Source organism: Aedes aegypti, chromosome 3 (assembly GCF_002204515.2).
Source record: "Aedes aegypti strain LVP_AGWG chromosome 3, AaegL5.0 Primary Assembly, whole genome shotgun sequence".
Classification (NCBI taxonomy): domain Eukaryota; kingdom Metazoa; phylum Arthropoda; class Insecta; order Diptera; family Culicidae; genus Aedes; species Aedes aegypti.
In genome coordinates this window covers 3,891,518-3,917,517 of record NC_035109.1, presented here as the reverse complement: position 1 = coordinate 3,917,517, position 26,000 = coordinate 3,891,518, and the positions used below count along the sequence as shown (strand labels likewise).

Below are 26,000 nucleotides of genomic sequence, written 5' to 3'. Positions count from 1 at the left end.
CGATTTTGATTTTTTTATAAAATAAAACTTATGAAAACTTTATAGAACATCAAGTTTGTCTCAAATTAAAACTAAAGCTAAGAATAGTTTACTCCAAATGTTCGCTCATTTTACTGAAAAATTCATCTGTGCTCAATCATTACATCATTAGTATTTAAAATTATTGCAAAAACTTTTTCAAACGTTTAACAAATGAGAAAAATCAATTTCAACTTTAGATCTAAATGATAAAAAAAGTAAAATGTGGTATTTTCTGTTATAAAATCATGTTTGTGTACATTTTTTGCTAAATAACTAAGTCAACACATTTTTATAGTTAGATTCGTTGCATACTCAGTTTGAAAACAACAAAATTATCTTCAAAAGCATGATGATAAATCATCGAGCTATTTAGTGGGGCCCAGATAGCCGTAGCGGTAAACGCGCAGCTATTCAGCATGACCATGCTGAGGGTCGTGGGTTCGAATCCCGCTGGTCGAGGATCTTTTCGTAAAGGAAATTTTCTCGATTCCCAGGGCATAGAGTATCTTCGTACCTGCCACACGATATACACATGCAAAAATGGTCAATCGGCAAAGAAAGCTCTCAGTTAATAACTGTGGAAGTGCACATAAGAACACTAATCTGAGAAGCAGGCTTTGTCCCAGTTGGGACGTAACGCCAGAAAGAAGAAGAAGAAGAAGAAGTGGAATACCCACTTAGGTGAGTCAGTACACGATACAGAAGACGGCCTTACAGTTGAGGTCGAAATACGCGTATCTATCAAAAGCATGTTAAAAAAATCGAAATCGGCTTAGTATTCATGAAGTTGGGAAAGGTGAGGTCAAACAAAGGTGATTTTTTTAGTAAAATGAGTAGCAATTTAGAGTAAGCTACTTTTTCCTAAGTATAGTTTTGATTTTAGACAAATCATATTTAAATTTATGAAGAGTTTGTAGAACACCAAGATTTTGTAAAAGAAGCAGAGGATGATGCTCAAAGTTTCAAAATTGTTTAAAAAATAACAAAGTTATGTATATTTCACTAAAGGTCGTTTTTTATAACTTAAAATTCCCATTGAAGTGGATTACGCCGCCCTCTAAATGTTAAGGTTTCTTTGCTTGTCGTTCTTCCGGCATACGGACAACGTAGCCAGCCCAACGCAGTCTGCCGTATTTCATGCTTGACAATATCTACCTTTCTGTACAATTGGAACAACTCATGATTCATGCGCCAGATGCCTTTTCCAAATTTACCGCCGAGTATTGCAACTTCCTTCGATGTCCACATAGGACAACAATATAGTTTTGTTCTCGTTTGAAGGTTAAGGGATTTGAGATGGTTACCGTAACAAAGCTTGTAAAAACCCCGATATGCAACTGAAATACGTATTTTCATCTCGCTGGTACCTAACACTATTATCACACGTCACTAGTGTTCCAAGATACACACATTCTTCTACCTCTTCAAACTATTCACTAACATTTCCACATAATTTTCCACTACTCGTTTCTCTTCACTGAATCATACGCAGCTTTGAAATCTACAATACCAGACGAATAGAGACATAGTAGTCGGATTCAGAATGGGTACCGCTTCTAGTACTGCATTTGATTCTTTGGTACTGCAAACACTTTTCACGGCATTCTAGATTTTGCTATGTTACCTTATGTGCCATAAATTTTGGGTAACTGCAAGGAACATGGAGGTCTTTATTTCGTTTTTGAATGTACTTTCGAAATTTATCTAAGACTTGACGCAGGTTAAACATTTGATCCGTCATAGATCGGCCCTTTCGAAAACCAACTTGATATACACCGTTGAACTCAAGCGGTCTCAACCTGCCGAGCAGAATTTTAGATAAGTTTTGGACCGCCGTATGAAGGAGTGTTACACCTCGCCTCGGTAATTGGTGAACTCCAGTCGATGTTTTTTATTGTACAAAGAGCAAATGAGACCACCTAATCAACTAGTAAGCCATAGGCATATATTAGAGATAGTCGGGTCTCGGGTTTTCAAACCCGAAACCCGAACCCGACGGGTTTGGGTCGGGTTTGAGTTTGAAAATTTTTATTATTTCAGGTTCGGGTTCGGGTCGGGTTAGATGGCTAAAAAATTATCGGGTACGGGTCGGGTTCGGGCTTGAAAAAAATCGGGTTCATTCGGGTTTGGTGAGAATTGTTCACAAGGTAACAACCTAAAAGCTTCTCTATGCATCAGAAATAATACATTTATCATCTTTTCAAACTCGGGTTCTATTCGGGTTTTTCCTAGAAAACTTTTTCGGGTTTCGGGTCGGGCTCGGGTTTGAACAGCGAAAATTTTTCGGGTTCGGGTCCGGGTTTGCTATTCAATTTTTGTCTCGGGTTCTGGTGGGGTCCGGGTTCGAAGGAATAAAATAAGTCGGGTACGGGTCGGGTTCGGGTTTGAAAAATATGAAACCCGACCATCTCTAGCATATATATATGATAGTTTTTTTTTATTATCATTTTGCTTAACCTATTGAAAGCTGTTATTGGGCAACACCAGAGCGAATTAAAATTGACAGCTGCTAATTTTAGTACAGAGTACGTGTGTCTATTATTCTTTATCGATCGAATATATTTGTGGATCTGATCAAAAATTGTGCCTTGTTTGAATTTAGTCCAGTCTACTCACACACAGCCAGTACTTGAATGAATCCTATTTCTATATTTTTTCTAAAACAGAATCGGGTGTATTAGTGATGTGACACAAATAATAAAACGCCCAGGATTTCTGCGAAGTGTTGGCGTTTTGAAATGGAAGACAATCGTACCAACCGTTTCAGATACAGAAGTTATGCGCAATAGTTGGGGAGGACGTGGCTAAGAAAGGTAATGTCACTCGATTTAAGCTGATCCTCTGGGATCATCATTTGTCCCGGCTCGGAAGCCTCGGTTTGAGCGCCATTACTCGCTATTTGAAGCGAAACCTCGAAATCTACTTCTCTTGCTTTTGTAAATTTAGCATACAATCAATAGGGATTATTAAAAAAAAAGTTCAGTGTGAAAAATATGAGAGAAATCACAAAAGGAACATTCTTACCAAGTGTCTTTTCAAGCCAAAATAATATCTGATACGAACTCAACATTAGATGGCTTTGGTTGTAGTTAATGTAGAGCTTCGTTTTTCAGTCGTTGTTACTATTTGTTGCTTGTTTAATACTTTCAGGAACCTTGCTGCAGTCACATCACAAACTGCAACTGCACAAACTGCGTTTTAAATGCAGACACCACCAATTAACTTCAGTGGATTTCATCAACAAAGTTAAGCACTCAATTTTTCACATCAAATTCAAATTCATATTCAAATGGTATCAATAATTTCACTAAAACACCGTTACACTAGATAAAAAACTGTCCGTGTTGCGTAGTGCCAGCCGAACCACCAGTGGAATCGCAAAAATAAATAGAACGTAGAACGCAAAAACAAACGCGACAATTAGTTCAAAACACGTCCACTCGCGGCAAGGTCTACTGCGCTACACTTCCTTAATATAAACCGTAGAAATTTGATTTAACACTTCAGTCGTCGCGCTGTTGTATTTTGTAAAACACTGTTGAAAAAACCTCGCCTTTCGTTCACAACAGCAGCGCGGTGGTTCTGACGGTGGCAAACAGCGCGACGACTGGAAGGTTAATATTTATTTTATTTATTTATTTATTCAGTATTATTCATGTAACATAAGGCTACGGCCTTTTTTATCGTACACCTAGTGATTCAATTGCTTCAATTATGCTTTCATATTTATTGAGCTATCCCACAATTTTACCAATTTATAATGTCAAATACTGCATAAGGTCTCTTTTAAAGCTAGATATGGACACACTAGATTTAATACTAAGGGGTAATTGGTTCCAATACGCAACGCCTCGTGCAAACAGCGATTGGCTATAATAGGCAGACTGATGTTGAGGTATAAGAAAATTTCTATTTCTGTCACTTCGCATTGGTTGTAACTTAACAAACAAATAATCTGGTTTTTTCAACTTCATTAATTTGAACAGTGTCACGCATGATCTATACCTATAAAAATTAGAAAAATTACAACCAATTAATTCTTTTTGTAAATGAGATACTCTGGAAAATCTTGTTAGGTTAAAAATATACCGAACGCATGCGTTCAAAGCAAGTCACAACTTATCGACTGAAGACCATGAAGCATTTGAATAAATAAAATCACCATAGATAAAATGAGGGAAGATTAAAGCCTTAAATAGTTTCAGTTTGGTCGAGTTATCGAAGTGTTTGGTTGTCAAAGACAATGTTTTCAAACTACCATAAATTTTTCTACATTGAGCACATATTTGATCATCCCAATTTAAATTCGAATTGAATATTATGCCCAGATTATTCACACTATTAACATAATTTAATTTTTCACCATTAAGATATAAATCAGGCATAGTATTCAAGCTTCTTCCCCTGCTTATCAAAATGGCTTTAGTTTTCGACGAATTTATAGGCAGCAGATTCCGTGTGGACCAATGATAAAGATTGTGAAGATCATGATTTATTTTATTGGCTAAATTGCAGAAATTTGAACTGTCGCGTTCGCATAAATAGATTTGGACATCATCTGCGAACAGATGTATGGAGCAATATTTCAATGTCGACGGCAAGTCATTAATAAATAATGAGAACAAAAGGGGCCCTAGAATTGACCCTTGAGGCACACCAGTTTCTATATTTCTGAAGCTTGACAATTTTCCGTTATGAAATACTGCCTGTGTACGACCAGCCAAATAAGAATGCATCAATTTGTTTGCTTCTACAGAAAATCGGAAATATTCGCTTAGCTTCAGCAAAAGCCTTCGATGAGATACGCGGTCAAATGCTTTCGCGAAATCTATAAGCAATAGAATTGCTATGCCCCTTTTGTCTATCATTGAAGAAATGTCGTCATGAACTTTAAGAAGTGCAGTATTTGTACCATGATTCTGACGAAATCCTGATTGCAAGGGATGAAGGAAATTCATGGTACTAATAAAAGAAGATATTTGAACTTTTAATAATTTTTCTAATACTTTGGAAAGCGCACACAGAATACTGATAGGTCTGAGATTATTAATTTCATCATTATTAGCTTTTTTCCGGATAGGAATTATTTTAACCGTTTTCCATCCACGAGGAAATTTTGATGAAGAAATTATAATATTAAATAAATGCTTAATATATGGTAAAATAAGGGGCAACATAATCTTAATGAATATAATAGGAATATCATCTAAACCGGTAGCATTCACTTCATCTCATCATCAGCATTAATAATTTCAAATTCTTCAACCGGTCGGAAAGAAAACCCATGTGATCTAGTCTGATAGTGAATAAAAGGTCTAGGAGCATCATCGACTGTGAAATTTTCAGAAAAATATTGGTTGATATCATTCTCATTGTAGCTCAAACTACAATCGAATGAACGAGGCTTGGAAATTCCTAGTTTTTTATATTGGCCCAGAGATGCTTACTAGGTAAGTTTGATTGAAATTTTCTGCGGTCATAACGGCGCTTGGCATCCCTTATCAACAAATTAACTCTATTTCTAAGATTTTTGAAATGCTCAAACTCTTGTTCACTACGACTTTGTTTCCAGTTAGAATAGGCAATATCTCTGGCTATAATTGCAATTTCAATTTCACGATTGAACCACGGGTTGACTTTTTCAATTCTTTTTCTAATGGGTATAAAGTTGTCATGCAAAAATTTCAAATTATTGTTGAGAGCCTCGATGAGAATATCGGAATCTGTTATACTTAACAATTGATTCCACTCCATTCTTTGAAATGCAACACTTAAGAGATTGGCGTTAAAATTTTTATAGTCTCGGTAAACTATGGGCTCTTGTCTAGGTTTGTTTAAATTTAGGGAAGCAAAAATCAGATCATGCTTAGAAACAAATGGCATTGAAACTTGATTGACATTAGAAACTACGTCAGGAGAATCCGTTATGAGAAGATCGAGTAGAGAACATCCACTAGAATAGAAGAAGGTTGGTTCTTTGTTCACACACGTGTAAGACATTGTAGAGATAGTGTCATTTAATCTTCGCGATCTAGGAGAACTCTTTAGTAGATCAGTATTGAAGTCTCCTATGAAGAAAGTCCGATTATATTTTACCGTAAGCTCTTCAAAATGCTCTTTCAGAGTATCTGAGCAATCAACTTCTGGTGGATTATAGTACACACCTAACAAAAATGGATCACCAGCACCACTTACTTCAACTAACAAAAACTCTGTTACGTTTGATAAATTCGATGTAGATTTCTTAATAACTTTACAAGATAAATTTGACCTAAAATATATACAAATACCACCTCCGTTTCGATTGCGATCGTTCCGTAGCAAGTTGAAACCTTCCATGGATATCATTGTATTAGTTATAACATCACTAAGCCAGGTCTCCGTCATACAGACTACGTCTATTTTGCTACCAAAGAAGTTACTTTTCAACTCATCGAATTTACTGAATCGTCGAGCACAAAGACTTTGGACGTTGACGTGACATATATTTATCTTGTCATTGCTCAGAACAGCATGGAACAGTGCCTTAGGAATCAACGTGGATGCAGAGGCGTTGTTTACAATGTTATCAACCATGATCAAATATCAAACATATCGTTAAACCTAAAAGAGACCTATGCAGTGAATTCAACAATAATAAATTGGTTTTAATGATGAGAAAGCTTAACCTACAACTAATAATAATATCTAACATTAAATTTCTGAACATGAAAGTCATGAACTAGTTATTGCAATCGAATTGACTTAGTACTAAAAATAATGAACAGCAAAGATAAGTTAAATTCAAATTAGGTAGCTGAATCATTTTCAAATGAGCAAAAAGTAAACAAAAGCAAAAAAAAATCAAATGAACAACAGTAGCAGTATCAACAGTAGCAGTAACCATCACAGCAAACAACAACAACAACAGCAGCAGCAACACAATCCTTGATTCATCCGATATCCACACGCCATCCAAAAATGATCATCATCAGCCATCAACTTTTGTCGTGGTCGTCATAGTCATCATCGTCATCATCATTATACGCAGTCCATGTTATCGTCGTCACAGTCGTTTTCGTCGTGGTCGTTGTAGTTTATAGCGTCATAGTCAGCGTCATCATCATCGTGGTCATCAATAGACTCGTGATCGATATCAGCATTGCACATTGTATTGACTTTTAGGAAGGAAGAATTCACGGATATCTAAGGAACGGAAACATAGGAAAGCACGGTAGGAAATTATGATTTATCAAGGAAAGGTAAATTATATGAAAAAAAATGTGTAGCTTTCAGGAGGGAATGGATGCAAACGGAAAAACAAGGAAAGGATTCATGGAAATAATGTAAGGAGAAGAGAAACTTATTGGATAGGTTAATTGACTGATGCGAAGAGCTGCTCCAGCGTGTAGTACGGTACAGCATCATCACCGTTCTTCACTCGGATGAAAACGATTCCATTTCTGGTGAAAGCTTGCTGAATACGTCCCTGCTTTTTAAGCTTGATCGCTTGAGTTCTAATTTCACGATCTTCTCGCGCAAGATTTTCATTGATGTATACCCGATTCTGATTGTTGAAGCCAACATGACATAAATTCAGTGTTCTCAGCCGAAGATATCTTGCGTAGAACTCATCACGCACACCACGCAATGAGAATAGGCATAGAATAGGAGGGGCAGAACCAGCTTTGATGGGTAACTTGGAGAGACGTTTCAGGTATACCATCGGTACTTCAGATGAGTTATACGATAGAGCCTTAGAGATGTTGAGAAATATTTCCAGGAGATTCTCATCGGAGGTGTAGGGGATACCAGACACAATCAACTCGTTGATTGTACCAGAGCGATGAACGTTCCTTCTTGTGAGCTCCAAGTCGTCACGCACAACGGTAACCGAATCGGAAACGTTCTTAATTTCAGCTTTACATTCCGTCCTCAGAACAGACAGCTGTTGCTCGATGTTACCGATTTTCTGCTCCAAATCCTCCTTGCAGGAATCAATTTTCGCCTCAATGTCTGATTTAGAATCCGCAAACATTTTACGAATCTTGTTCCAGAGATCGTTGAGCGATTCCACATCCTGATCACTTTTGGATTGTTTGTTTACGTCGCCTTTCGTAAACAACGAAGAAGATGAGGTAGATGTGGATCGTGTCAGTGGCTTGTTGGATTCGTGGTTTGACATTTCGTTTTGTTTGACGTCCACCAATGTTGACGGCTGATAAACGTTCCTGAAGGGCAATCCAAATACTATATGGGGTATAGCACTTGTAGTTTTCTTTTTTCCGAAGATTTTATGATTCAGAACTGCAGAATGTCAACTTCAATGTATAACACTGACACTAATAGCTCATTAGCAGCACTCAACATGAAATTAGTTGAACTTAGCACAGCGATTAAGGTCAATTTGACTGCAACCACTAAGCGCTTTACTATACAGCACACATCCCTTCAGAAACTTAGCACAAGTAACTTGTGATTCCGGAAATAAAATGGCTTCCAATTTCCAAAATTCATTAGATATCATATCTTTTCAATTGTTGAATAGGAATCTCTCTAGACACGAATGCAATGACAAAATGGTAAAGTGTAGTAACATATAAGACGAATTCCATCCAGTGAGTTCTGTTTGATCTTTCGACCTTGGCGCTTGCTCCTGCGGGTTCAAACATGTCGAGCGTAGGTCGAGTAGTGAAATGAAAAACCGCCGCGGATCGTTAGAAGTGTTTGTTTCGAGTCGCTTGCTCTGGCGTGGGCGAGTGATGAACACTTGTTCGGGGTACAATGCGTTTATCGAATTATATCGCGAATCCGATTAGGCGTGATTATATCATGGATCGCATCACCAACCATTGGTGACTCCCTGATCTTCACCTTATCCCACTATTACTAACCCAATATCCTTTCCATGACACCTGTGGAGATGCAGAGGTATACTCGGTCTCTAGTAACAACGGTTGTCTAACATGCCTTCCCTTCCCTGTAAGCACGTGACCGCCGCCGTTATTGACTTTTATAATTTGAGCTCTCGATTTGTGCACTTTGAAGAATGGTAAGCTAATCCCAAGCCCCATTCATAAATTCCCTGTGCAACTTCGATTGTTCTGGTCAATCACGGAGTAGCAACTACGAATTGTACGGTCATCTATGCTCATGCGCATGCTATAAGACGAATTCCATCCAGAATAAGTTGAAAAAAATAAAAATCGTGCTCGATAGTCTTCGTTTTGGATTAAATTTTGCACATGTTTTTGGTACGATAGAATAAGTCTTTTCATAGAAAAATTGATCATTTTAATTCAAGAATAACTTTTGAAAATAACCTATAAATTTTTGCATGCATTTTAACTTAGAAATCGCGAATAACTAATGACAATTACCTTTTTTATTATTTAAATAATATTTTTTTGCATTGAACTCGATATAAGTCAAAAATGGCTACTTCTAGAGTATAAGTCATATAATCATTATGGTTCAGAATCATTTAAAGATTCTTATTGTACCATCAGAACGTATTAATTTTAACAAAAAATCAAAATTTTGAAAATCGGCCAAAAGTTGTTCTTAGAAAAACTTTTTTATTAAAAATTTCTCCATCATGAAACATTGTGCCAAACATCTTACTATCAAGATTCTATGGTGAAAATTGAAAAATATTAAAAAATGGGGTTTTTGTGTAATTTAAGTTTCATTTTTGAATTTTTCCTGAAAAAACATGAATAGCATAGAACATGTTTCTCTAAATTCAACAGTTTTTCAAATAAGTTGCATACAAAAATGTATAGGCCATTTTCATAAGTTATTCTCAAGCCAAAATAATCGATTTTCCTATAGAAAACATTTAATGTATCATATCAAAAACATGTGCAAAATTTACTGCAAATCTAAGATAGTCGAGTTCTATGATGGACCGATTTGACATTGAATTCGTCATAATAATAATGATAATAAAAAAGTATGAATCTGATGGTTTGTTCATTTGTTTTGAAACTGTAAATGGTGCAACACACAGGTTTTTTAGTTTAGGAATATCCTTTAGAAATAATCCTAAATATTCAAATCATTACAACTTTCATTTCCCTCGATGAAAAATTTTCTATTTCATGAAGAGGATGCTACAATATAATATCTTTCGAATGGTGAGTGCAGAACTGATGGTCATTTTTTTTCATTAATAGCGGTTTCAGACACACCGTAGCAACTGCATTCGCCGCGGAGGGTGGTATAGAACCCATAAGCCACAGCAGAGTTGAATGCATCCTGTAATCACAGCACGGACCGTTGGTGATGATGGTAGTGGTGGGGTAGTGGAATGCGCGTGGTTGCTTTTGTTTTTTCGTCGCTCGCTTCTCAAATCTGTATGAATAGCCGGGAAAATCCTCTTCGTTTTTCGCGCTCGCTTACTGCGATTCCTTCGTTTTCCGTTCGCTCGCTTTTATGAGTAGCAAAGCTGCCTGTGCCACTCTCTACTGCGAGCATCCCGCTGGTTGAGGGTGAGCTTTGTCTGATGTTGACGGATTATGTGGTGCGCGTCGTGGGTGGCGAATAAATAGCTGGGGAGCGCGGAATGCCGGTCTACGATACAGAACAGAATGAAATTGGTTTCTCGAGAGCTTGTTGATAAGTAAGGTACAATTAATTCCACAAGTAGCGTGAAATTTGAAGCGAAGCAAGCTATGGAAACAATATTTTTTTCGATTGTTCACTTCTGTTTCCATTTCCATCCGGTTGGGGGTAGATTGCTACGATCGTTCTCATCAACAGATTTACACCAACGGAACGAGCGCTAGGAAACTCATGCGGAGCTTTTCGTTCGTTTTCTGTTGGCAAAGTTGGATTCGAAATGAGTGGAATCAAATGCCAATGTCACAGACCTCCATCCAATTCTAACAAACCACCCTCCCTAACTATGCACGTACGATGCGAGATTGTGTACGAGATTGTGAATTTGCCGGATTTTGCTCTCAGTGCAGCCAAGTGAACTGCACCGAGCCACAGTGGTTTGAAATGCTATTTTCACGGTCTTCAGTTTCAAGCTAGCGGGGTCTTCTTGGACACCGTCTTGGGAAAAAACCTCTTAGAAGGTCCCTTCTTTTTTCGTTTATTCACTAAACATGGTTGCAACTACGAACAATAGTAAGGGTGAATCTCTGAATTCACAACTTCCTTTCAAAAAAGTGGGATTTGAAACTGTCACTAAAGGTGGCAAAAAAGGAAGAAAGGTCGTTTCTCCGGAATGCGCGCTTTCTTCCAAGGGTGAAATGGATCGAAGCAACCTCTAGCCCAGGCTCTTTGATTCAAGGGAGGAAGCAAAGAGTGCCGTCTGTCGTGGTCAGTTGTTCCAAATTTGGGGGATTTAGACAGGAGATTTTGAACTCCGTTAGGGGAATCAAGGTTTTCTTTCAAATCGCAAAGAAAGGAGACTGTCGCGTTTTGCCGGAAACTCTTAAAGATCGCGAACTTCTTCTCAAACATCTTGAAGAGAAGAAGCACAAGTTTTTTACTTATGACGACAAAACTGAACGTTTGTTCAAAGTTGTCTTGAAAAGTCTCTCAAGTGACTTTAAGTCACCTGAAGAGATCAAAAATGGTATAAATGATTTACTTGGATTTTCCCCAGTCCAAGTAATCATTATGAAAAAGAGAACCCAATCTGGCATTGTTCGGAAAGGGCTTTCTCAAGAATATTATTTAGTTCACTTTAACAAAAAAGAACTAAACAATATTAAAGCTTTAGAAAAAGCAAAACTTATGTTCGATGTCCGTGTGACATGGGAACATTTCCAGAAAACTGGAGGAAATTTCCAGAACCCCACTCAGTGCCGTCGGTGCCAAAATTGGGGTCATGGAACAAAAAATGCCGCATGGATGCTAAATGCATGATTTGCGGAGGTTCTTCTAACGCCTAGGACGTCTGTCCAGTGAAGGAAGATACCGATAAGTTCATATGCGCCAATTGTGGGGACAATCATAAGTCAAATTTTTGGGCTTGCCCTTCGCGTAGGCGAGTCGTTGAGGCTCGTGCCAGGCAGATGAACAGTAATATCCGTTACGATAACGGTCGTTTCCGGAATTTGCGTGATAGAGTATCGAACAATGCTTATTTTTCAGTTAACGATCGTTTGGTTAGGAATCGTACCCATCAGGTAGATTATAGTCATGCTCATTCACAATTTTAATCCGTCGGGTAGCCGTTCGAATCTTTTAATTTCGAATGGATCTACCAAAGGAAAATCCTTTGCCGATATCGTAGCATGTAATTTGAACTGCTTCCCTTTACATACTATGAGTACCCGTTCTAATTGTTTCAAATCAAATGAAAAAAAAACCCTGCCGCCACAGGAAACTTCTACTCCGCCTCTTCGTCTACCGAAAATTCTAACGGGAAATCATCAGATAATGTACCCACTTTAAGTGACATGTCTGCCTCTGATTTTATTTTTCTAACTGAACAATTGAATCAAATGATTGATATTTACATAATTCTAGAGTGAAGAAAAATCTTCTGATACAATTGACAAATATTCAGTAGTTACGTTCTTTTATTCTGTTAAACAATAGTGGGAAAACCTCGCTTGTCATACACAGCATCAGTGTTCCGGTTCTGTCTTCGACGAAACGTGCGACCATCGAAAGATCAATTGTCCGGCTGTCACTCGTCAACTTCGTTGAAAAAAAAAATACTGTGATACTAAAGACCGTCAGTATGCAGGAAATGCAGTTCCTTTAATTCGTATTTTTTGAATAGTAAAAAAAATAGGGGAACTGTGGGTAAAATGAACAGGTTTGTGTATTACGGTAATTATGCTATAAATCTATGCAAAACATAGCACCATCCTTAATACTCAGATTAAGAAACTATTTCAACAACTCAAGCACGATCTAGAACTGTCAAAAGCTGGATAAGTAAACAAAAACAAAGTATGCCTCTTGGTTTTCTCATGTGATGTAATTTTTCACTTCACAATTTAAGGTTTTTATGACTGAAATCATCAAAAATCTATTGAACTGCGTAGCACATTATATCTTTAAGGTTTTTATGATAAGAAGACGGAAATTGAAAGTATTTTTATCTTTTAAATTCTTAGAACAAATGACTTGAATATGTTGATTCTTTGGGGGTAAAATGAACCACTCGAGATGGGGGTAATATGAACACCATGGCAGGGCGAATATTACTGGATTTTATTTCAGATGCCGAGAGTTTTCCGGAGAAAATACAAAGACAGACATCGGCAGCCATCGAAATGGTCGCAGCTAAACGTTCCATCGATTCCAGAATGTCTGTGAGATATGCATTGTTCATGTACCAGATGCCGAGAATCATACCGCAAGTTAAATGGTGTTCATTTTACCCCCAGCATGTGTCCATTTTACCCCCAGTATATGTTCATATTACCCCCATTGTATGTTCATTTTACCCCCAAAAATATGTTCATATTACCCCCGTTACATGTTCATTTTACCCACATGTTTGGAACATTGACTCTATGGAAAGAAATTTTCTAAACTATAATAATGTTGATAAAATTCTATTTCCATCACAATATTTCAACTAGTTACATGGCATAAACATACTTCTTCAATTCTGAGCTATTGAAAAAGAATCTGACAGCTTCATAAGCAAGAAAACATGAGAATTGCTTAGGGTGTTCATTTTACCCCCAGTTCCCCTACTATTTCAAATGTATAAGCATAGAGCAGCATTCGACCTGCAATATGATTTCTTATGTTCTTGAAGGTGCCCTGAATAATTACAACTTGGAGGGTCCATAGGGTATCCGTCCTATTATGGAGGACTTAAGCACGGTGTTGAAATTAAAATCGTATTGCAGTGTCCAAAATCTAAATATTATAGTATTTTGCAATGTTAAGTGTTAAAACTATCCTTTATCTGGAGTATAGTGAAGTAAAAAAGTAATTTTTGGAATCATACATACATTTTTTTGACATAAATCTGAAGCTCTTCCTCTGTCCTATTATTGCGGTATTTTGTCCTATTATTGCGGTAGTGCCGTCCTATTATTGCGGTATACCAAAAATCATAGATTTTATTACATTCAATATACATTCAATACCACACAACGTTCGAGCATTGAAATTATGCTCCCTCTATGTTAATGACACTGCACGGTACTGTCAGTTTGTGTGGCTTTGGACATATCTATGAGGAAAACTAATTCATTACATAACGTCACGATCCAAAAATAAATCAACAGAATCGAATGAATATCTGCCGGTTTCGACTCCTCTTTCGTCGTAGGTGGACATTGTTAAAGTGAATAGATATGGTTCTTCCATCTGAGACCACTAGTCGCTATATAAGAAATGAATTTGTTGACTTAAGTATAAACTACAATTTTGATGCTTTTAAAAATATTTTCCACTATCAACACATTTTAAAAGGATTGCTTCTTTGCGATCATCTTATATCTTAGTTTTTCAACGTATTTTTGGCATGTGTTCCGATTTTTAGTCAGTTTTTGTGATTTTTTGGTAAAACATTGTGTTTATTTGCAAAATATTTGTAAATAAGTGGAACTACAGGGTAAAAATAAACATAAACCTTTTATTTGACTAAATAAATGTATGAATAAGTCAAAATTATGTCCCTAATTAGTATCCTTATAATACAATTAATGTTTCCAGCAATTACATTTAAAATGACTGTTGAAATATCGAATTTTTGAATGAGATTTACAGATACCGCAATAATAGGTAAAAAGCTATTTTTATTGTCCTATTATTGCGGTATATGCTTTTTCTCAAAAATATAGAACTTTTATTCAAAATTCAATATCTATCATGTAACTACATCCATACTGAACTGATATACCCGCCACATATAATTGTTTTGGTTCTAAACTTAAAAATTTAAGCTTATGAAAACCCGCCCATAGATAGAGAGACTGATTAAAAATATAGACTTTTCTTGATGCATCATTTCAAACTGTTCTTCCAACGATCAAAATCGTTTAATTTTTAAAGCATTCATCTGGTACAGCTTGGGAATACTATAAGCTTTCATCATCATCAATAATATCCATAGAAAATAGAGTTTTCGATTAATAATGAGGATTTGATTCTTATACCGCAATAATAGGGAATACCGCAATAATTGGCAAATTACCCTACATAATTACAACTCGTATAAAATAATGCAACTCAACAAAATAAATAGATATTAAAGCAGACGGCAAATAAATAAATAGGCAAAATTACTAAAGGAACTTCTTAGACATAAGATAGCTGGAATTATTGACATAAAAACAAGACCTTATCCATAACATATATCTTCAAGGAATTTCCACCTGGTTAAGGCTTGTACCAAAAGTTTGAAAAAAAAATCGGCCATAGTGTTTTAATCCAACAAAATGTACTTGCTTTGTTTTCGCTTTGATTTTTTTTTTTTTTTGATAACTTCTTGAATTTAATTCAATTGCTATAGTAGTATAGAACGTTTTACCTAGAAAAAATGTACAGTCTCAAGAATTTTGGTTTAATCAAATTCGTTAAGGTATATCAAAGAGTGGCTTTAGACCTTTTGCTACAAATCTCTTAGAAATTAGTCAAATAGTATTGTGAAATTTTTTAATGGTCAAGTTGATCCCGAAATGTGTTCCTGGATTCAACTAAAATATTTATACTTAACCTTTGCCTTAGCCAATTTTCAAAAAAAAAAATCATTGATTCTGTCAAAATTCTTCATATAATTTTCCCAAAAATGTTATTAAAAATTTTATCGCAAAGTTCATCAAAAGTTCTTCAGAAATATTTTTAAAATACGTAGTAAATTGCGTCACAAATTCTCCTTTTTTTCTGTAAATTCTTCTTCAAATCCTCGGATTATATAGGAATTCCCGCATAATCATGAACCGTATTTCTACTGTTTCACAAACTGTCCAAACTATTCAAAACAATATCGGGATAACTCCGTATAAGATCAAAAATAACAATAAATCAACCCTACCATGAACGGTTTTCACTGTTTCGCAAATTGTAATCGGGAAAATAACAATATGGGTAATAGGCGGTTAAGTTATGTAACCATTCAAAAACGTCGATTTCTTCGAACAAAATTTTTCGTTTACAGTTTGCCAAATGACGGATATATTGTCCATTTTTTAGTGCAATCCACCATTATGCAAACTGTTATAATATTGCTCAACTATTAAATGAAAATGAAAACAAATAATGTTTGCGTAATGATTTATTTATGGTACGTTATGGTAATTTAACAATATGCGATACTGTACTGATACATTTAAATAATAAGATGAATACCTTTCAAATTTGACAATAAATTTTTATTTCAACTATAAATCATTAAAGCAAATTGTTTTATTTTTTTTTTTATAAATGAAGAATTATTCAGCTATGCCTTTAATAATAAATCAGGAATTATTCAGGTAACAGGAGCGATCCATAGTCACAGCATTTTTCCGAAATACGCTGCGCACAAGCTTTAGTTGTTTGGTCCAAAACCCAGCCATCCAGATTATCTAACGCATCCGAGTTGATTTTATGCATGGGAAGCACTCGTAGCATCCACTTCCGCTTCCACCAGATAACTTCTAGAAGGGTTGACATCTTCCTTGATATTTTTCTGTGAATAGGAGATCAGCGGAAGACAAATAGCTGTTTTGATGATCCTCCGATTCGAAATTGGTCTGATTTTCCAGAAACTGCAGAGAAAGAAACGTTTCAAAACTTGAGTTGACAATATTTATATCAAATTTTACCTGAGAGCAGTGGGACGATGATTTGACGACGCTTTCCATTCAGCTTCCGCTCATGGTCTCTGACTTGGTTTCGCTGCAATTGACGAAAATCTTGGGTAATATTGTTTTTGGGTCAAACACGGTTAACTACTTACGTTCCGTATGGCCTTCAAGCAGTGCGGCATTGGAAGTAGGCAACAATCCCGCTTGGCAATTCCTCTAGGCCGTGGAAACAGCACAAACTCGCGAACGCTAAGTAGATTTCTGTTTATTTTTTTTTTTTTCGAACTTTATCGGTTTCCAATTTGTGCAAAAAAATGCACGCTAAAAAACCATCAACTCAGAGTTTGTATCTTTTTCGTACAACAATTAAAAAAATATTTTTTTCATTTATATTTTTATAAATGTTTGCTAAAAAGAAAACAATTTGAGTTTTTTTTTTTTTGGAATATGTAACAATAATTCTGTAAAAGCATATACATTATTCTTTCAATATAAATATTAAAAGTTCTTTCATTCGCTTGCAGCTACTGATAATTTTTTAGGCGTGCCTAATAAAAATCACTCACTAATACCAAGGTGGGTTACTGTTTACCAAACTGTTGGAAATAAGTTATATATGGTAAAAGCACATGTGTTAAAACCATTTGACAAAAGGATGCAAAACATTTCAACAATATCCAAAAAAAAATCGTGCCGGTACAGTTGAACAACATCAGCACAGTAAGTTATATTTTTACCGTTCGGTATGGATTACCTAAACAATACGTTATAGTTATTAGCTTTGCGTTTCATATTGTTCAATACAATAGCAACTGTTTGTGAAACATTGACCTTAACAGGTATAGGATACTTACTGTTAGCAATATGTGGCAAATTGTATTTTTCTATGCGGGTTATCTACAAAAAGTATTTTTGGAGTGCCTTTCTGCTTCGAAACTTGAGAGAAAATTTATTTAAAACTCCCAGGAATACTTTTGCTCCCAAAATAAGCATTGCAGTAAAGTAAATCTGTGGAGAAACATGTTGAATAATAACTAGGCAGGGAATAATTAGGAAATTTATAAAGATATTCCTTGAAACATTACTTTAGGAATACCTTTATAATTCTGCAAAAAATCCATATTCTGGAATTGAATTCTTGTGTAATTCCAGAAGTCAAAGAAGAAATTTTTCTCGATTTCAAGAATAATTTCTAAAGAAGAATCTGATGGTGCTCCTAGAGAAATTTATTTTTCAATTCATTAGAGAGGTTTCAATTATCCTGCAGTTATTCATCTCCAGAAAAAGGAATATAGATAATCATTTATCTATGGTTGTTTTGTTATCCATCTGTTGTTTCTATCTGCTTTAACATTTTGTTGTTTCTCCTTCTTTGGCATGACGCTTTCTCGAGAAACTTTGTTAAAAATCTTTCTCCAAAAGCAACATTTTAAAGAATCCAAAGGAAAAAAAAAATAATAATAAGGATATGTATGGTTCCTGATTTCTTAAACTCCATCAGGAATTCCTCAACGAATTTCCAAAGTAATGCACAAATTTCCTCTTAATTTAAAAATATTCCCTCAAAAAAGATTGTTTGGAATTTCTGCAAGTAGAAAAAATAATTTTCAGATTTATCAGTTAGCCATACTACCAATTTGAACTTCAATTAAAAAAAATAAAAGTCAATGAAAAGATTTGTAGAGCAATTTGTAAGGATTTTGAGGCATTTCTGGAGAAGTTTTTGAGCTAAATATGGAAAGTGGATGGATTACAGATATTCTTCATAGAAGAATCCTTGAATAAACATTCGGAGAAAAATATGAAGTAATTTTTGAAAAATGAAAATATATTTTCATATATATACCTTATGGAATATCTGGAGAATATTTTTTGAGATGTTTAAGAATGAATTTTAAAATCCTTTTGTAAATCTATTAAAAAAAATATTTTTAAAATTTCCAGAAGAATCGATAATGCTGTTTAAAATAGATAATCTTTGGAAAATTCTTGGGTGAATCTCTGGTGAATTTTTCGAAATAATCGACGAAATCCCAGGGTAAGCAATACTATAACTCTCTAAAGAAATCTCTGAACAAATTTCCCGGGAATTTTTGGAGTATTTTTACGGAAGAGTTTATGAAAGAATAGCTGAACGTATTATGGGGCCCAGATAGCCGTAGCGGTAAACGCGCAGCTATTCAGCAAGACCAAGCTGAGGGTCGTGGGTTCGAATCCCACCGGTCGAGGATCTTTTCGGGTTGGAAATTTGCTCGACTTCCCAGGGCATAGAGTATCTTCGTACCTGCCACACGATATACGCATGCAAAAATGGTCATTGGCACAGTAAGCTCTCAGTTAATAACTGTAGAAGCTGAGAAGCAGGCTCTGTCCCAGTGGGGACGTAATGCCAGAAAGAAGAAGCAGAACGTATTCCGCTAAAAATTTTGAAAAGATTGAATCAAAAAAATAGGTAGGCGTGATTGAACAAATTTTAAAATATTAGAGAGGAGTCTGCGAGAGAGAATTTTGAAGGAATTCGGGATCAATTTCAAATTGATTTTCAGCCAAATCTTAAATTTTCTATGAAAATAAAGCAGATAGATTTGTGGAAAACTTCTCTGACAAATCACTAAGGCCATTTTCCCAATTGAATCTTATGAAAATCTGGTAGAATATTATAATCTTGAATTAATCATCCAACTTTTTTTTTTGCAGGATGTTCTGGATAATATTTGCTGCGATTTTTTTGAGCAAACCTTTAAGAATTTCTGAGGGATTTTTTGGAAGATTTTCTGGAAGATTCTGTGAATGAATCTGAAGAGAAACTTTAGGAAGAATCACGAAGGCAAAGTTTGAGAAACCTTTAAGTGCACTCTCTGATGAGTTTGTGGGAAGAGTCCAGTATTGATGATCCTGAAGACAGTTTTGGTAGTATTTATTGTACTATTTTCTGGAGAAATCCTCATTATATCCAGAAAATCCTCAACAAATTATTAGTGAACAACTGGATTATATTTTAAAGGGGGGTCTGTAGCCTTGAGGTTACGCTTTCGCTTCATAAGCGGAAGGTCATGGGTTCGATTCTCAGCCCCTCCACAAAAAAAACCGTCCAGCCACCAGAAGACGCCTCACGGAGGACCGAGCGGAATGTCATGGGTTCGATTCTCAGCCCCTCCACAAAAAAACCGTCCAGCCACCAGAAGACGCCTCACGGAGGACCGTGCTTTGGGGAGCACCATCCATCCTCCGTCAGTATCAGATGGTGACTGAGACAAACTGACCCTCTTCGCAGGCAGCTAGCATCACTAACAGCAGAGCTCTCTCCTACCTGCTCAGTGTGAGAGTAAAAGAGTAGGAGAGAGTGAAACTAGATGTAAATATAGATAAGTTGAAAATAGATCTGTATCGGTAAAGAAGCTACAAGATCAACTGAGTCCGGCACAGTAGTGGCCACGAGCACGGAGTGCCTTAAAAAAAAACTGGATTATATTTTCAACCAAAAAATTAAATTTTATGTGTAATAAGTACGTAGTTTACCTTCATGGAGAAATGTTCAAAATTTGGAATTCTCCAAGAGCAAATTGATACAGATTCTTCGAAAAAAAAATTATGGTAAGATTATAAAGCGTACCGTACCGTACGTTACCGTAGCGGTAAACGCGCAGCTATTCAGCATGACCAAGCTGAGGGTCGCGGGTTCGAATCCCACCGGTCGACTTCCCAGGGCATAGAGTATCTTCGTACCTGCCACACGATATACACATGCAAAAATGGTCATTGGCATAGTAAGCTCTCAGTTAATAACTGTGGAAGTGCTCATAAGAACACTAAGCTGAGAAGCAGGCTCTGTCCCAGTGGGGACGTAACGCCAGAAAGAAGAAGAAGAAGATTAGAAAGCCTAAAGAAACTCAAAAAAAAATCTGGTAAATAATAACTTCTAATCCCGGAAATGATTTTCCGTGGGAGTTTCAGCAGGAACTTAGTTAAAACTGGCAGGGGTTAGTCCAGAATGCTCGGACACTTTTCGTTGAAAATTCATAATTTTAAAAGTACATTACTTTTGGCGTGTATTTTGTTACTAATTGAAAGATCTACGATTGAACAAGAGGAATAAAATATGTGTGGCTCGTTAAACCGTCACAATATGTTTTTGAAAGCTGTCACACTTTTTGTAAAAATTTGCAAACATTTTTAGATGTGCTCTATGCCCCGATACTAAATTCAGTGAACTCGTACAAGTGAACCAGTTGATGAAAATTCAAACCAATATCATAGACTGAAGATATAACATTTGTTATTTTCTGCTTCATATAAATTGATTATTGTTTTATGTACCGTAAAACGGGGTAACTTTTCGAAGAAAACTTCAATATTTATGCATGCTGTTTCAAAGAACTACAATTTATATTTTTAAAACAAGTACTGACATCCTAGCTATCGATTGCACTTGATAGATTGCCAAAAGAATTATTCTGAATGTATATATAATTTTTCATATAATCGAAAGTCGGTTTCCTGTTTTGGGGTAACTTTGATAATGGAGTATAAATCGAACAAGATTTAATGAATTACGGAACATTTATAGGGCGTTGCATACCTCTAGGCGTTTAACGCTATATGGAACTTTCTGACTTAGATTACAAAAATGGTCCCTGTTAGTAAAAATGGTTTTCGCTAAGAGATTTGAGACTGAATTCATGTTCTACTATAACTAGGCTATCATGGGTAAGTGACGAACTCATTATGACTTTATCAAATAGTGGTCGAACAGTGTGGAACAGATTGGTAGTAGGCGTTGCAAAAATGCTAAAAACTTGAAAATTTTTAATATTTGCATAAAAATCCTCAAATGCACTTGATTTCAACGAAAATAACTTTGACATGAAGTGTCATATTAGGACCTGGGATCGAATCCCATCCCCGACATAGTCACTTATGACGTAAAAAGTTATAGTGACGACTTCCTTCGGAAGGGAAGTAAAGCCGTTGGTCCCGAGATGAACTAGCCCAGGGCTAAAAATCTCGTTAATAAAGTTAAACCAATCAACCAAGTTTCATATTAATACTCTTTACTTTTTCATTCGTTTTTCTTAACTGATTGATAGAAACTTCGTTATTTCGTTTAATATGTTGGGGGTCTCGTACTATCAAAGTTACCCGCATTATCAAAGTTACCCCGTTTTACGGTACTTTATATAAATAAAAATGGAGTGGTGTTTGTATGTCACGAAATGGCTTACGAACGGGTCAACGGATTTGTATCATTATTTCTCCATTTTGTTCGTCAAGGGTTCCGACGTGTTGGTGTGTATTAAAGTTCTAGGATATTCACCGGGAAAGTCGGAAAAACTAAAGTGAACGGAACTGTCATTTTGTATGGGACGATTCATAGCGGTTTTCAACAGCCTACTTGACGGCAAGACGAAGTTTGCCGGGACCACTAGTTATTAATAAAATTAAATATATGACAGCCCCTGGCGATGATGGAATTTTTTACATCCTCATCCAGTAACTTTAAGAAAGTGGCTTATCATCCTTGGTTGATATATTTAACAAATGTTTTCATTTGTTAATTTTTTCTGACAAATGGGAAAATGCCAAGGTTGTATTAATTTAAAAACCTGACAAAAATTCTGCAGAAGCTTCCAGCTATCGTCGAATCATTTTGCTTTTTCTCCATCAGTAATCTTTTCAAAAAGGTCATTTTGAGTAAAATGATGGTCCACACCAACGAAAACTTAACGAATGTTCGTATTCCGACATGGTCATTTGAGCACTTTACTGAAAACTTTATGAGTGTGAAAATGGCGTTTTGAACCACTGTGGCGTACTATTGTTCGGCTGCGTAAATCTGTCACAGCACGTGATATTTTAAAATTAATTAAATCCTTGCAAAGTTGGCCCTTTCACAAGTATCAAGGCGACAACGCACTGCGGACGCTATCAGGAACCGTTGATCATATGAACGAAGAGCAGCAGCAGCTATCAGGGCCAAAGTTCAGCCCAACTTTTGCTCCGAAGCTGAGGAGGAAATGCTGCAAGAAAAGCGCTAGGAAGAAAGTTTTCTTCCTCGGAGAAGCTTAATCTGAATGCAATGGGACGAAGGGCCGGGCAAAGCGAGAAAATTTAATAGTCTTCCTACTGGGAGCTGAAATTGAAGAACGTGGTGTAAAGATAAAGTTTAATGCCGTCATTTTTAGCAGCTCCCCAGACACGGACTTTTGCTCTTTTGGCATCGAAAGATGAAAGCTGTATCTCACAAGCCACACAACTAGCACACAGCATGGCGGCCGGAGTATGTTCCCGAGCTAAGTGCGGACCGACTTTTTATCAACTTTTCGGAGCGATCAACATCCCATTTAACTAACAGGACTACAATCTTCGTCATAATTTACTGTGGCTTGTAGCTGGTTTTGAAACGAGATGTAATGAGATCCATGACATTTGAAATCGCAGTATGCGGGTTAGATTACTTATCTGTGGCCTGGCAACTAAATATGAAGCGTTCATAATGTTATCCAACAAGATCCAAGCAACATACGCGTATGCGTATCGTATGTCATAACGAAGGTGGAATAGTAAAAAGTTGTTATAAATAAAGTGATTATGAGTAACAGATTGGGTTACAATTACTATTAGACGATTATGAAATATAACCTTTGCCGCTAAGCTATATGATCCGATTATTTGTTTCCTGGGAACAACTTCACCGGCGGTCTATACATGTATACTCCCGTGCAAAAGTTGGAATTCACCCTTTATAAAACATACAAAAGTGTTTTGTCCATATCTCTGTGGTTACACGTCCAATTTGAAACTCTCTATGGCGCATTCGAAAGGCCATGAGTTATACGTACTTCGTAGGTATTCATCCAAAAACAGTTTTTTGAATTTTGTATACTAAATTTTTACTTGAAGTTGTGAAATTTTCCAAAAAAAAACACACAGATAAAACATGACTAATTTCTTTAGCATTGGATCGACCAAAATGTTAAATCAATGTGTCATTAGAATCGTAATCTTATACTCTTTAAAGAGCACTCACGAAATTATGGCAGAAAAAAAAACTAAAACTATTGAAAATCAATAAAACAGTTATTCAAGTCATCGTGCAAATGCTTGGGTTCACCTGAGCCGTACGCAATAGCTTCAACTAGATGAGATGCTAAAGCTACGATTAAATTACGTCGAAAATAAATTATCCTACAACAATGTCATCGGCTTGTTATCCAAATCTACCGTAACCAACGGTAACCCGAGAAGCTTACCGCACTCGACCCAACAAGCCAACAATCTAAGATTTAGTTAAATTATGCGAAAACAATATTCATCTAACATTTTTCCTCTTGTTCTCCTTTTGTACTATTCCAGGTCGCCACTCTTGAACCTTTTCACCGATTCCAACCGCATCCGCTCGTTTCGTTGGATATTATCCTTTTCGCCTCGTTTGGAAGTGAGATCCCTTCTAGCCATATTGTTCAGCGACCAACCATCGCATCGTCGCCTACTACCAAACCATGTGAGCAACACTCGTTTACCCGATGCGTAGCAGCAGAAGCACCATCTCATATCGCACCGCCTACTGCGGCTCAGATGCTGCAAGCAGAAAGCCAAAAAGAATGTAGAATGAAAATTCCAAGCACCAACAATTACACTGTCCATTGCTGCTGCTGCTGCTGCTCGTCCCTTGGTTGTTGTCCGGTCGAGGCCCCCGTTAGCAAGTTGGACAACGCAATATGCACATTACTTCACATGATGGACGAAGTAGAGGACGATCCGGAGGCGCCTCCATCATTGGACCGGGAAAAATACTACTCTGCTGCGTGCACATTCTTCTCGTGCTGATCAACGATGGTAAGCGCCGTTTTGATTTATCTCCCATCCGAAGCTTTTTGTTTTCCCGCCGCCAACAACCCTTTTATCACCCCCACCCCACCATCGCCTACTGTGATGCCTGATGGCGAGAGTGAAAGTGGACACGAGAAAATTTGATAGCTTCTCCAATGCCATGAAATGGGCTATCCAACGATTTGGTCAGGGCTGGTAGCGACTGAGTGTCTTAAAAATAGGAACTTCAGAGACCTAAAGAAGGGATCAAAAAGACGCCAGGCAGGATCCAAAATGAGGCCAAACAGAAACCAAACAGTCGCAAGGATAACAGTTTCCAGTCAAAAAATCCTCCGAGAATCCATTCAGATATTTGTCTAACAATTTCTTTCATACGATTTTGATCGAATATTTCTTCACGAGAAAAGCGTTTCTATAAAAAAAAAAACTTGAACAAAATATGTTGCTTACGGGCTATTTTACTCGAATTCAGTTTAAAACTTTTTGGTTGAAATTCCATGTAAATATCTTGGGTTCTAGAATTTTTCCTCGTGTTTGATTATTTGCTGTTCGAACTAATACTTCAATGAGAGTCTGTTCTGAAAATATGAAGCAAATTGATGCAACCGTTCTGATCATTTTTGTTTTTTATACCATTCTGGTCGTAAAGGTATTAAAAACGTAAAAAAACATAATTTTGCTATTTTCAGATTTTTGGAGACAACTCAACCGATTTGTATGATTTTTTCAGCAGCTCCTTATAACCTGACATTAAACCTGTCCGGGCCCATCTTGATGAGTTCGGCTCCGATACCATCCTTGCCAGCGGCCTTGTTGTTCTTGTGCTGTTGAATGGCATCCTTAACTTCCCCCATCGAGGGAGCTGGTTGGTTTCCGTTGTCCGCTGTGGTGACGTAGCCATCGCCTTCGCTGCCCAAGTAATAATTCCTAGCCCTTATGGCCTTAGATGTTATTTATAGAGGTTTTATCGTGAAAGCGTCAAAACTTGTTAGATTTAGTGCAGCTTTATGTAATGCTTAACAGTTTTTACAATTCAAACATCTTTAAAACGTTTTGGAGAGTTCTACAAATCCTTCTTTTAAAACTTATTTGCTTCTCAAGTTTGTTGAACACAATCAATGCTGGGAATGAGTTGTTTAGTATGCAATAAAACTAGCGTTTAAAACCATCAATACAGTTCTTTGGTTGTCTTATGATATCGTCAATAAAACTTTAACCCTGTTAAAGGCAGGTTAAATCTATTTTGCATGATCAGATACAACAATAAAACTATAACAAGTTTGTTGTTATATTGTGATATTTTCTGACAAAAAATTTCGTCAATATGTCTGATACGTGGAAAAAAATAAAACTGAGTGGACATTTTAAGCGAAAAATAAGAATTAACTACCAAAAAATCGTGAACACCCCTCCAATCGAAGTATTAGAAGCAGACGAAAACAACAG

At 36.5% G+C, this 26,000-nt stretch overlaps 1 protein-coding gene and 1 long non-coding RNA gene across 2 annotated transcripts in view; one reads left to right on the top strand and one right to left on the bottom strand.

Moving 5' to 3' along the window:
• Positions 1 to 26,000, top strand: part of LOC5575378 — a 272,901-nt gene that overhangs the window by 165,989 nt on the left and 80,912 nt on the right. Inside the window, exon 3 of the mRNA XM_021852462.1 lies at positions 24,078 to 24,560. Within this exon, the coding sequence (XP_021708154.1) occupies positions 24,443 to 24,560 (118 nt within the window). The 5' untranslated portion in view covers positions 24,078 to 24,442. The remainder of the gene's footprint in view (positions 1 to 24,077; positions 24,561 to 26,000) is intronic.
• LOC110678882 lies at positions 16,286 to 17,059 on the bottom strand. The gene is made up of 3 exons (XR_002502015.1): positions 16,877 to 17,059; positions 16,743 to 16,815; positions 16,286 to 16,685 (listed from the first exon to the last, which is right to left on the bottom strand). It is a non-coding gene; the product is annotated as an uncharacterized LOC110678882 (long non-coding RNA).